Source organism: Morone saxatilis, unplaced genomic scaffold (genome assembly GCF_004916995.1).
Source record: "Morone saxatilis isolate NCDOM2014 unplaced genomic scaffold, NCSU_SB_2.0 Contig23, whole genome shotgun sequence".
Classification (NCBI taxonomy): Eukaryota; Metazoa; Chordata; class Actinopteri; family Moronidae; genus Morone; species Morone saxatilis.
The window spans coordinates 23,130,303-23,142,299 of NW_023339796.1; the positions used below are offsets into that span (position 1 = coordinate 23,130,303).

At 40.2% G+C, this 11,997-nt stretch overlaps 1 protein-coding gene across 1 annotated transcript in view; it reads right to left on the minus strand.

The window, feature by feature from the left end:
• ctnnd2b (catenin (cadherin-associated protein), delta 2b) overlaps positions 1–11,997 on the minus strand; it is a 123,567-nt gene that overhangs the window by 43,677 nt on the left and 67,893 nt on the right. The window contains exons 12-13 of the mRNA XM_035670918.1: positions 6,378–6,510; positions 3,306–3,519 (exon numbers count right to left, since the gene is read on the minus strand). Of these exons, the coding sequence (XP_035526811.1) occupies positions 3,306–3,519; positions 6,378–6,510 (347 nt within the window). The remainder of the gene's footprint in view (positions 1–3,305; positions 3,520–6,377; positions 6,511–11,997) is intronic.

Consider the following 11,997-nt stretch of genomic DNA (forward strand, 5'->3'; position numbering starts at 1 on the left):
ATAATATTTTTTTAGCTATATTAAAATTGCATTATATAACCAGGCTTGTAATACCAGCCTCTGTTCAACATGTCACTGAACTTGATGCTATTACAATCTGGACGTGTTTAAATGACGGACTATATACAAATGTCTCTCGCTACCTTGTATCACAGCTGGGTATAAGTAATAATAGTATAAACGCAATCCCAAAAGTCTCTAAGGTGGTGACATGCCCCACGAAAGTTGTTTTGTGCCTTGAAAACAATTTTTGTTGCAATTTAATGTTGCTTGGGACATCCATATTTGTTCTCGCATGTCCAAATGTTTCAAACATGGGTGTTTTTGGGTCTTGAACAGTTCCAGGGACAACACACTTGGACGATAGAGTGCACATCAAGGCAACCCTCCAAAATCCTCTGATAATCATGTTCCAATAATCAAAACAGACAACAAGACATTCCTTTCAGTCCTGCTGCCCTGAAATTGTTGCCCGCAGTATGCATGTAAAAAGCAAAAAAAAATGGAGGAAAAAGACGCTTCACTTGAAAGGAAAACAATGGATTGGAGAAAATGAGGGGGGATTAAGACTGTTCTTGGGGAGGGGCGCCTGGAAAGGACAGTGAACTTCATAAGAGTCAGAAAACAAGGGGCCGTAAATTTAGTCATTTGGGGGCCCAGAAGGCAAACACGAAGTCATATGGGGCCCTCACATTCCTCGTACCGTGCAAGCTGACAAAAGTTTTATTCTCACGGCTCAACAACGAAGGTCTTCAAATGGTGGCAGGCAAGCAAAAAGTAAGTAAAAGACAGTGTTAATCTTGTTACCCGGTAGACATAGAATGTTAACTAAATGCATTTCTACAAGGTGCGTATTTTAGTTAAATTTTGAACCAAAAGGTGAGTGAAATAATTTTAGGCCACTTGTCCTGCTTTTGAAATCTTGTTTACAATTAATGCTGACCAGCTTTAAGTTACTAGTTACATAAACGCGGTTTTTAATATGTCCCCGCCCCTGTCCAAGTGAAAAAATATTATCACCCAAACAAAGATTTTGAATCAAAACTAAAAAGTGTGAATTTGAGAAAATTCTCCTATTTCCTGAGCTAGATAAAGTCCTTAAAATCTTTCTTGAGGATTATTATCTAACAAGTGAATCATCTCAACGCTTTTACTGTAATTGATAAGAACATTAATCAGCATTTAATATAGTTTACCATTTCGACCTCTTTAATACTCACATCTTCATGTTGTCACCTTTTGTAGTTTTGATAAAACTCATGTTAGATGATTAGATTAGAATTTCATCCATCTCATTTTTCTGACTTAGGACTTCCTGTCTGAAGATGAGAAGTTGTTCAGCTGCTCGCAACAGATCCATCTCAATGAACTCAACCTGCTGATGAAGAACCTTCCTGCTTCCACGATAAAAAATTAACTTTTATGCTTGAATGTTTAAAATGATTAAACACCTTACAGTGACTGTCACCAACTACTGGCGCAGCAAGGAACAGAATTGCTCTGACTTTGGTCTGATCAGCCCTGATGCCATATCATAATTATAATAGTCCCTACAACCAAACTGTTCCCACCTGAAGCCAGATCACTGTCTACTGTGTACAGGCTCTGCTTCACTTTTCTTAATATCATCCTAAGTCACACTGATTTAACTGTTCTAGAAAGCAGAAATAACTAAAATCTTGGATTCTGACATATCTGTCGAGGCTTGAAATATCATGCTCCTTACGGGCCTGCAGCAGAGATGTTTTCATGAGCGTGGGTGCTGGTAAGAGAAATCCATTTTTCTCATTTGGCTCCAGGATTGGAATAAACCCCTAGATGATTCTGGACGTAGATCAGTTTGAAAATTAAGTGATATTCCTCTTTTAGCGCTGTCATCTCTCCATCCCTCTCCAGAGGTGAAAGTCTTTCTACAGTACCGTGGCCGTCCGTGTGAATGCCAATTAGAAAGGAATTGCCAGGATATATACAGTAAAAGCTGTAAAAACACTGGTTGCTGGTAATCCTTTAATCCTTTTGGCAGAGAGTTTACAACCCTGGACCTCGGTGGGTTTAGAACCTCAAATTAATCAAACCTGAATACATCTTTTACAATGTGGATGATATTTGTGTTCACTGACGGAGAATAAAAACCTGCTGTGGATACAAGTGCAGTGCAGCCCTCTCCACAGAATCTCCGTTTGACAAGTCAACAGCACTTGTCAGCCAGAGTGCTGGGAAGCAGGCAGGTGGTAAACAATTCTCTTTTGTGTGTGTGTGTGTGTGTGTGTGTGTGTGTGCATATCTCTGTATTTGTATACCTCATCTGTGTAAATGAGAATGTGCATGTATAATACAATGTGGTTTGTGTGTTGCAACGCTGGATATTCAATGAATGTTTCTCAGCAGAGTGTGTGTGGTTGTACATGAGACACAACATGTGTGTGTGTGTGTTTGTGTGTGTGTGTGTGTGCAAATGTATTTGAGAGCATATGAATGTAAGCGGATTGTATCTGTACATTTGTATGCAGGACTGTATGTGCACATAAGGCTTGAAGGTTTTCCTCCTTTTAAATGATTACTTCCCAGGAATACATAACTCATGCTGAGATTTCTCACCATATATTAACTGCAGATAATGAATCAAAAAAATGACCTTCTTTCTGTTTTTCTTACATTGTATTGTCATATTTAGTCTCTCTTAAAATCAAACTAAGGTCAATCACAATGTCAATGCTGTTTTTCAATATATACTCTTATTGTCTTCATTTAGAAACACTAAGGCCAATAGTCAAAGTCACCCCAACGTTCCCTTTTTCAATCAAGTTCATCATTCATTTAGTTTGTTTAGTTAAATTTTATGTCATTTTCCAGTGGAAGGTTGCTATAAACTCAACACAACTAGATTCAAACTAAAATGACTGTCTAAGGACTTTGTCTCTATTTACTCTATAATTATTATCACATTGAATAGCACTTGCCAGGAAACGTCCTATGACATTATTGAGAAATTATTATTTAAATATAGATTTCTAAATGCTGTTTTAAAGTCTGCACTGACATTAATTAAACACATATTTTAACAGCAGACTGTAAAATCCCTGATGGTTGCAACTCTAAAATTTGCCAAGTTGAACACACAGGTGCACACAGACACACAAAGCAAACACAGGCTAGAAAAATCCCTGGTTCCCTGAGGTCTTTTTCCCAGAAAAAGGAGTAGATTATGGAAAGAATTCCAGGGAAATGCTGTGATCTCAATGTCTGATCTCCACCACTGCTGCACATTCAGTAGAATCTAAATATTTGTACATTGTGGTTTTTACCTGTGAGCAGCTCTCGGATTTCCACATCTGTGGTCTTCCGGAGCAGTCGGACCAGAGCCGGTATGCCCCCGCAGTTCTTCAGGGCGATCTTGTTGTCGTCGTTGGCTTTGCCGTACACCAGGTTCCTCAGGGCTCCGCAGGCGCTGCGGTGCACATCGGTCATCCGGTGGTCTAACAAGTCCACCAGCAGCTGGATGCCACCCTGCCGCCGGATCTTAGGACAGGGGAGGGAGGAAGAATTTAGGAGAACAGCAGGGGGATCACGAATAACAGAAGCGTATCTATTTCCTCCACAATAGGCCTGTTGGTGTGTATACACAGTATATGATATCTAAAAACATTAGGGCTTGTTTACCTCAACTAAAGAAAATAAGAATTTCCTGCTCTCGATACTGTGGTCAGAGAAAATGTGTTATGTTATTGTGTAAATATTAATTTCTAGTTTTTGAACAAAATAAACACAGTGCAGTGGCTACTTTTGCACTGATGCAAGATTTATTAAAATGCCAGCCACAGCACTTTCTTTCCCATCACCCCTGTGCGTCTGCAGCCCTCCCCTGCTTCCCTCCGTCTAGACAAAGAGAAAATGTAGGGCAGACAGCCTGCTTTCTGTAAAAACAAAAGAGACATTTTAGTGAAGGAGATTGCACCGAGATGAGGCAGTTGTGCTTATACATTTTGTCCTTTGTGCTCCAGATAAAGATACATCAGCATGGAGCCTTTTAACAGCAGCTCCCTGTAGATGACAATATCTCACTGATTATTTAGAAACTACATGTTTAACTTGATGTTAGATCCTCAAGTAACAGGCCCTGTAATGACTGGGCAATCCCCAAGGATTGTGACAATTGTAAAAGTGACAAATTGTCATTACAAGTTTCAAAAGTCCAAGGCATTGTCTCCCAGTGGCTTATTATGTCTGGAAAACATTAAAAAACCCAAAGGGATTCACTTCATAATGATGTGAGATAAAGAAAAACAGGAAGTCGTTTCAACAATCATTTTGGAGAAATGTATTAAAGCCATTATTATTGTCAGGTACTTGTCTTTCAGTCTTGCCTTGCACACAATAACACACAGCCCACATCTGTACAGTGTATCCGGTGCTATGAGACTGAAGAGGCAATAGGCCATACATATCCCTCAGCATCCAGTCTATTATTTCACCATTCAGGCATGTCACTCAAGGGCAAAAAACTATTCGGCCTGTGGGTTGTAGTCTTGGCAGCCCCGCTCTAAATACCGCCATACTTCATTCTTCAACACAATTTCAACATCAGTCATCTCGTCTCTCTCCCACTCTATTTTTAATGCCTGTTGGCTGATTGCTGTTTGAAGAACTTTGTTTGCCCTCAGATCCATCGTCTCCATGGGGATTAATAACGTCGAATTGAGCTGAATTGAGTCGACATTGAAGAGACAGACAGAACCGCTTTCTCCGAGACACTGGGTGATGGCGGCTCTAAAGGACAGGAGAACGGACTGCAGGAACACGGCTGTATTCAGAGTTGGGTTAAGTGTGCATAATGAGGAGTTAATGCCGGCTAATATGGAGTTTGGTGGAGCTCAGACAGCTGCACACATAGGACGGAGTTTCCCTTTCCATAAAGACCGGTGTCAAATCTACTTACTCAAGAACACCTTCATATATTGCACTGCAGTGTTTTGTACTTCTATTTGTTAATAAATTTCTTCTGGCTGAAATGCTGAATGAATATGGCCCTCCTTACATTTGTAAGATCACAATAACAGCAAGGTTTACAACCTGTCTCATCATTCACTTCATTTTTAATATGTATATTTTTGGCATTTATGTTATACACAAAATCTTCTGTGTATAGCTGGATTTATATTTCCATATAAATAATGAGTAAGCCCTGCTGCAAGGTTCTGGCATCAGTCTTTGCCATTACATGTGCACACCTGCTTCATTATGTAATTATGACTGGCTCACGGACCACCCGTATGCCTCCCATAATTTGAAACGCAGGCAGTCGTGCGAGGTCCCTATTGATGATTGGCTTGTTAGTCTGTGGTACCCCCAAGCCAATCATTTCCTCTTCCGCTGCCTTCAGATACACACAGGCAATGAGAAAGCCAACACTTTCATATACAACAAGTAAAAGAAAACAACCTATTAGCAAAGACAGATCTGTCCTAGAATCTTCTCATGACTGGGAGGTTGCAAGGGAACCAGGAAGTCACTGCGTCCAGCAGAGATAGTCTGGCACATAACACCCTATAAAACCTGGCTATCTGTGTATGCTTAAACAAGATATAATAATTAAATTTAATTCAATTAAATTTTATTTGTATAGCGCCAATTCATAACAGAAGTTATCTCAGGACACTTTTCAAATAGAGCAGGTCTAGGGACGCGTACTCCTTATAACGAATAGAGTTTTAATTATGGGCAGGTGGATTTTTGGACAGAACAAGCTAACTGTAATCCAAACTGTTTCCAGGCTAAGCTAAGCTAAGCTAACTGACTACAGGATTATATTTTCTGTACAGACAGCAGTCTTCTCATATGAGAGAGCAAATAGGCGTACTTCTCAGTCAAACTTTACCTTTGAGTGGTTTGTTTTAGGAAGCTACTGACTAACTAAAACATGACGTTACAAACACTGACAATAGGAATATTAAAGGTGGAATAAACAAATGTATGTATTATGCTCCATTGGTGTGTCCGTCAGCAACATTTTCAGGTGAGCACACACACCCACCTGCTCTCTCTGCTGGAATCCTGCTTGTGGTACTGAAAGCACTAAAAGATTCCACTTGAAAAACTCAACAGCAGCGTACCTCTCCAGAAACAATGTTCAGCAGTACCTGCATTCCTATCTGCATATAAGAGGAAATGCTGGGAAAGTATGTTTTTGTGTGTGTTTGAACTCTCTTTACTGGAAGTCACCAACTCTAAATAAAAGCCAAAGAATGCTTGTTTGTGTGTGTGTGTGTGTGTGAGAGTAACAAGGTGAGTTAGCGCTCCTTCAATCAGAGTTTTGGAATTCAACCCTCCGTGTCTGTAAGCCCTCTCTCTTGGTGTGGTTTCCCTTCAGAGATCAATACCTCAGATTTGATCTTGTTGTCTCCAAAGCAGAGGTGCTGGAGGTAGGCAGCAGCGTTGGACTGTACTGATGGGAACTGATGCTGCAACATCTGGATCACCTCCGGCAGCTCTGGATCCCTCCAGCCAAACTCCCTACAGAGACACACACACAGAAAATACAGTACGTTTTTGTGTGTACAGAGATAGGGATGTGTGTGTGTGTGTGTTTGTGTGTAACTGTCGGTAGCTGAACCTGTTACCAGGCAGCTCGCCTCCCTACTGTAACACTGATTTAAAATTCTCACCAGAGGAAAAGAAAGAGACAGAGATGAAGGTTGGAGATGCATCAAAAGAAAGAAAAACACATGAATACACAGATTTGTGCATCTAGATTCTGTTTAAATGTGTTATCATTTAAACATTATAGGTGACAACATTCAACATTGACTAAAATAAAAAATCATAACTGTAATTTTGTATTTACTGTCTGCCAGTAGGTGCAAGTTTAATATTGTATAATTGTTCACACGCTGGTCGGTTAGACAGTAGAGTAAGAGAGGAAAGGCAGGGGTGAGAGAGAGGAAACATGCAACAAAGGGGGTGGGCCGGATTAAACCCAGGCTGCTGCTGTAAGGACTCAGCCTTGATATGGGGTATGAGGTGAGCTACTGGGGCGCCTCCATTGGTCCTCATATTTGACCCTTACTAAATTGCCCCTCAATGCTTACCATATAATTATACAATGTACAACAAAAGTAACATGTACATTTCCATCCATTATCTATCAACACTTATCCTTAGAGGGTCGCAGAGGGGCTGGAGTCGATTCCCAGTCAATCACAGGGGTGACAGCCATTCTAGACAACCATGCTAGAGCAATATATATATTATCAGGTAAACTCCAGCTGTCTTGTCTAGATGTTCATAATAACCAAAGTGGATGATGCATGTACAGGTATTAAATATCAGCAGGTTTCAATAAATTCAGGTTAGAAGGGGCACAGGACCAAAACATGTGGAAGAATCTACCCCTTGGCTTCTTATAACTCCGACATAAAAAATGCCTTTCATCATTACATGCATCCTCTCTGGGGTAAAATGATTCTCATGCAGCATCTTAAAGAGATGCAATTTAAGTCATAAATTAAATTAATATTCATGAAATCAGAGACAGAAATATGTCCAGTCCTCTTCATGAATTATTATATGAAGCATAGCTCATGTGCCTGAACACATAGGATTCCTTTTCTGAGGAAGTAGTACAGCAGCCATCTTGGATGCACTGTAAGAGCTTCCTCCTGCTGTGATGGATCCTTTCTTCTAACTGCCCCAGCTGCTTTGGTTTTAGTGTGTAGGGTCTATCAGTGCTTTTGCCTGAAGGCATGCTTCAGGCACACACTCACACACACACACACACACACACACACACACACACACAAACAGGAATGCACTAAGCACACTAACCCTAAAAATGTGTGTGAAGGGTGTGTGTAAAAGGAGAAACACAAATGATTAATGTGAGAAAGATGTGATGTGAGAGAAGGAAGTCACGGTGAGGGATCAGAGAGAAGGATGGAGGGATGAGGGGGAGGCGGGGCTTATCGATGTAGATTATCTGTAGCCGACAGCAATCAAATAGCACGTTTCTTTGACAGCGACAGTTTCTAGGGACCAGCTAAAACTAGGACTGGATCTTTTTTCCCCCTTTTTGTTAAGTTGTATTCCCACATGTGATTCAACATTGTCGTATATTGACCTAAGGGGGGGTTGAAGAAGGAGATGATACTGGCTGGATATTAATTTAGCTATACTTATACTATTGCTACTTTTGATACAACATTCTGTTTCTGCTTTTAAACTGACACTTTTGCACATTTTGTTGTATGTTTTTCTGACAGCTGCATGCAGAAGCCCTTTTTGCTTATGTGGAACCTGTTTTTCTTTGATCTATCTTATTCTTGATGCAGAAACAACCCAACGTCCCCACGGAGATAATTTCAGTTCAGTTGAATCTAATGTAAACACATTCCCACACAAACACTGGCAGGTTTGCGCAGACACATGCACACCACTGAGTGCTGTAGGATAACACAGGATGCAGCTTAGAGCAGCAGTAGCTAACGCCAAGCACACACACACACACACACACACACACACAATCCAGCACACTAATATAGTAGTCAAGCACACACACACACATACACTCATTGACTTGCATACGCAGCCAGCCATCAAAGGCAGTGCAGAAGAGCCAGGATTAGAAAGCTTTTGTCTCTAAGTTTCATAATGGGCAAATGGGATAAACCCAGTGTTTGAAAAATGGGGAAATTGGAGAGAAGGAAGAGAGAATTGTTTCAAAGGTTATTTTTTCTCTCTCTTTGAAATCCTCCCTCTCTTTAACAATTTCTTTTTTGCTCTCTTGTCTCAGTGTCTGCCTCTGTTTTGCGCATTCCTACACAAACACTGTCAGCATTAACATAAATAATGTTGTTATGCACATACAGTGTGCGCTTCAAAATATGATTAGAGATGACATAACCTTGTTAAGGTCGCCTCATGGGTTAACTGGCCGATAAGACATCTAATGTTTGTGTCTGTGGGTGTGTGTGTGTGTGTGTGTGTGTGTGTGTAAATGTTTTTTTTTACATTGTAATTAGAAAGTGGGACACCAGCGATAACAATGCCTGTAGACATGAAGCTTCCTTAATAACTAGTGAACCAGATGGCTTCACTTATCAGACAGATTCAGCCACTAATGTAATTTGGTAAATAGAAAAGGTTAGACTGATTAACTTAAACAACATATAATTATTTTTTAATAACAAAATTTAAAAAACTAACACTAATGGAAATAGAGGTGTGAGAGTGAAGTGATTTGGATTTGAATACGTCTTTCACAGCTGTTAATAATATATAAAGACAACCAGCTTGAAAGCAACGAGCAACAATATATTTAGCATCAGACACAATCTGAATTGGATTTCCAAACCTGCCTTTTATCAGTCTGTTCTGCTGAATCATGGCAAATGTCACAAACAGTATAACATTGTGATTTTAAAAACAAACTAAAAGAGTACAGATACAGATGTCCAGCAGGTGTGTCTGGGGGCATGTGGGTGGGGAACAAAAGAGCAGGGCAGGCTATGTGTTCAGCATGTAAATCTGAACAGGAACAATTCCAAAACACTAGCGATGAAAAATTTCAAAAAAGAATCCTTCAACACTAACATGAGTGCACGTACATTGTCCGTAGCACAAACAAGATTCCAAACTGAAGCAGTTGTTGATCAGTTACCAGCTGGCTAAGAGCAGTGAGGAGTCAGCAGTCAGTGGCAGTATAAAACAGAACAGTCCATAACAGGTGTTGCTAACAATGTGAAACCCTGCAACCACTAGAGGTCCTTGAGCATGCAATCACAAATATGCACAAAAAATATGAGGCTGATGGGTCCAGCAGTATGTGAGATTAGTAGCTGACAGATACACACACAGACACACACATGATCCCCTCCAGTCAAGCTGAGGCCTTTACAGAGGTGACTTTACATTGAAGTTCTGTCTGAGCTTTAAGGGTGAACAATGGGGAACTTCAACAAGCTGAGTTATGTTCATCCACCACATCATGGTGCAGTAAAAATATCTCTGAATACTGAATAATCAGTGTTACCATACCCTTTGTAATTGTTACCGTTTTAGAAACATTCAACAGCTGACAGGAAGTCCATCAACACTAAACCTTTCCTCCATCCTCTTTCTTGAAAGGCGCAGCTACTGAACTGGTGAAATGAGATTGCAAAAGTACTTTTCAGGTTCATAACTCATCAAAACAGCACACAATGATGTTCCCTGCACATCAGTGGCCAAAGAATAAACACTGCTTGAAGGCCAAAGTGGCACTTTTGGCAGCACATAATTATTATAAAAACACTTATATTTCTCATCTAGCTCTTTCTTCTATCTATCTGTCTTTTCCTACAAAATGTTTGTCTCACGTGTGCGGGGTCAAAGTGGGGGCACACACATAACTACAGGCACGCGCACATTAAAAAAAACTACACACAAACCAAAACACACAGATACGCACAAGTGGTACTTTATGCATATAATAGAATGGACAGTTAACACTTGAATGAATGAAGGGAAACAATTGTTGTCAGCCTGCAGGCACAGAGTGTGTGACACACCCACACACGCTCACAAACAACATACAAGTATGCTTCAGAACACCAGAACAGGAAAAAAACACCTCTGTGCACACACATTTGGAGACAACAGGAGCTGTGAATGGGTGAGAAACAAACACGCAAAAAAGGAAAGAGTATACACACACACACACACACACACACACACACACACCATGACAGAACTAGGGCCTAGAATAGTTGTGGCCCTGGAGAGAAAGTGGCACATCACAGCGGATCAAACTCAACCGAAGGCCTCAGGCTGTGAAGCTCCGCAGGCAGGCACACACACACACACACACATACAGGAATCTAATGTATATATTCAACATAGATTGAATGCACAGCTCCACATGCATACACAGACAGACAACATGCTGAGATAAACTGAACCTACAGTTGACATACCATACATTGTGTTGCTGTTCTGCAATTTAAACAAAACTAAATCCTGAATCAGATAAATACTCTTAGAGAATTGACCTACAGTCACAGTGAATCTAAATAAAGTGAAGAGAGTGTCTGTCTTCCCTCCTGAGTGTGTTCTGCCCCAGAAAGCTGTACTATAATGGTTCATTCATTCACTAACTCTAGCCTGGAGCTGTACTACTTTTCACTCAGCATCTCTCTCTCTCTTTTGCTCTGTGTGTGTATGTGAGTGTTCCTCTTGTTGCAGAGCGAAGGGAACACAGGAGGATATGGTGCTCCCAGTCCCAAACACTGTGTGACAACATCACAGCAGGATGAGCAAATACTACTGAGCCATCTGTGAACTTCGGGCAAAAGTGTTCACTCGGGGAATGTTTGCACTGTGTTTTAGTGTTGGAGTTAAGAAAAAAATATGCAACATGTTTGGACAGCAGTGCTGTTCTGGAAAACAGAAAAATCTTACTTTAAGTGTGTATTAGTGACTTTCATGGCCCTTGTGTGAATTATAAAGTAGGGTACTATAAGATAATTACAAAAGATTTTTAAAGATGTTTAGCCTGAAAACTTTAAAAGGTGTGTCCAGTTTTTCTATCTAGGAATATTTATCCTTACGGGTGACATAACCAGCTTGTTATTTTATATATATTATATAATAACTTGTTTTTTGAGTCCCGCCATTGTTGCTCTGTTCTCTGATAACAGTAAAACGAGCCTCGCTCAGAACCTCGGCCAACTTTCTCCTTTCTTGTGCTTAGATATGCTACGTGCTAAGCTTGTCTACGTTTAAAAGACAACCACATTTTTAAGATGGCTAAAAGATAAAAGTGACACATATATAGTTGGATCTGAAGTCAGCTAAAACCCCTAGCTAACAAACTAACTAATCTACATGAATCGTTAGCTAGCTAGTTACATCCGAAAGCTAAAGTCAGCAACATCAATTGTACATCAAATGTAACTTTGCTAATTAGCTCACATTTTGCTAACACTAGCGAAATTGAAATGTGACTATATATGTTGCTTTTATCTT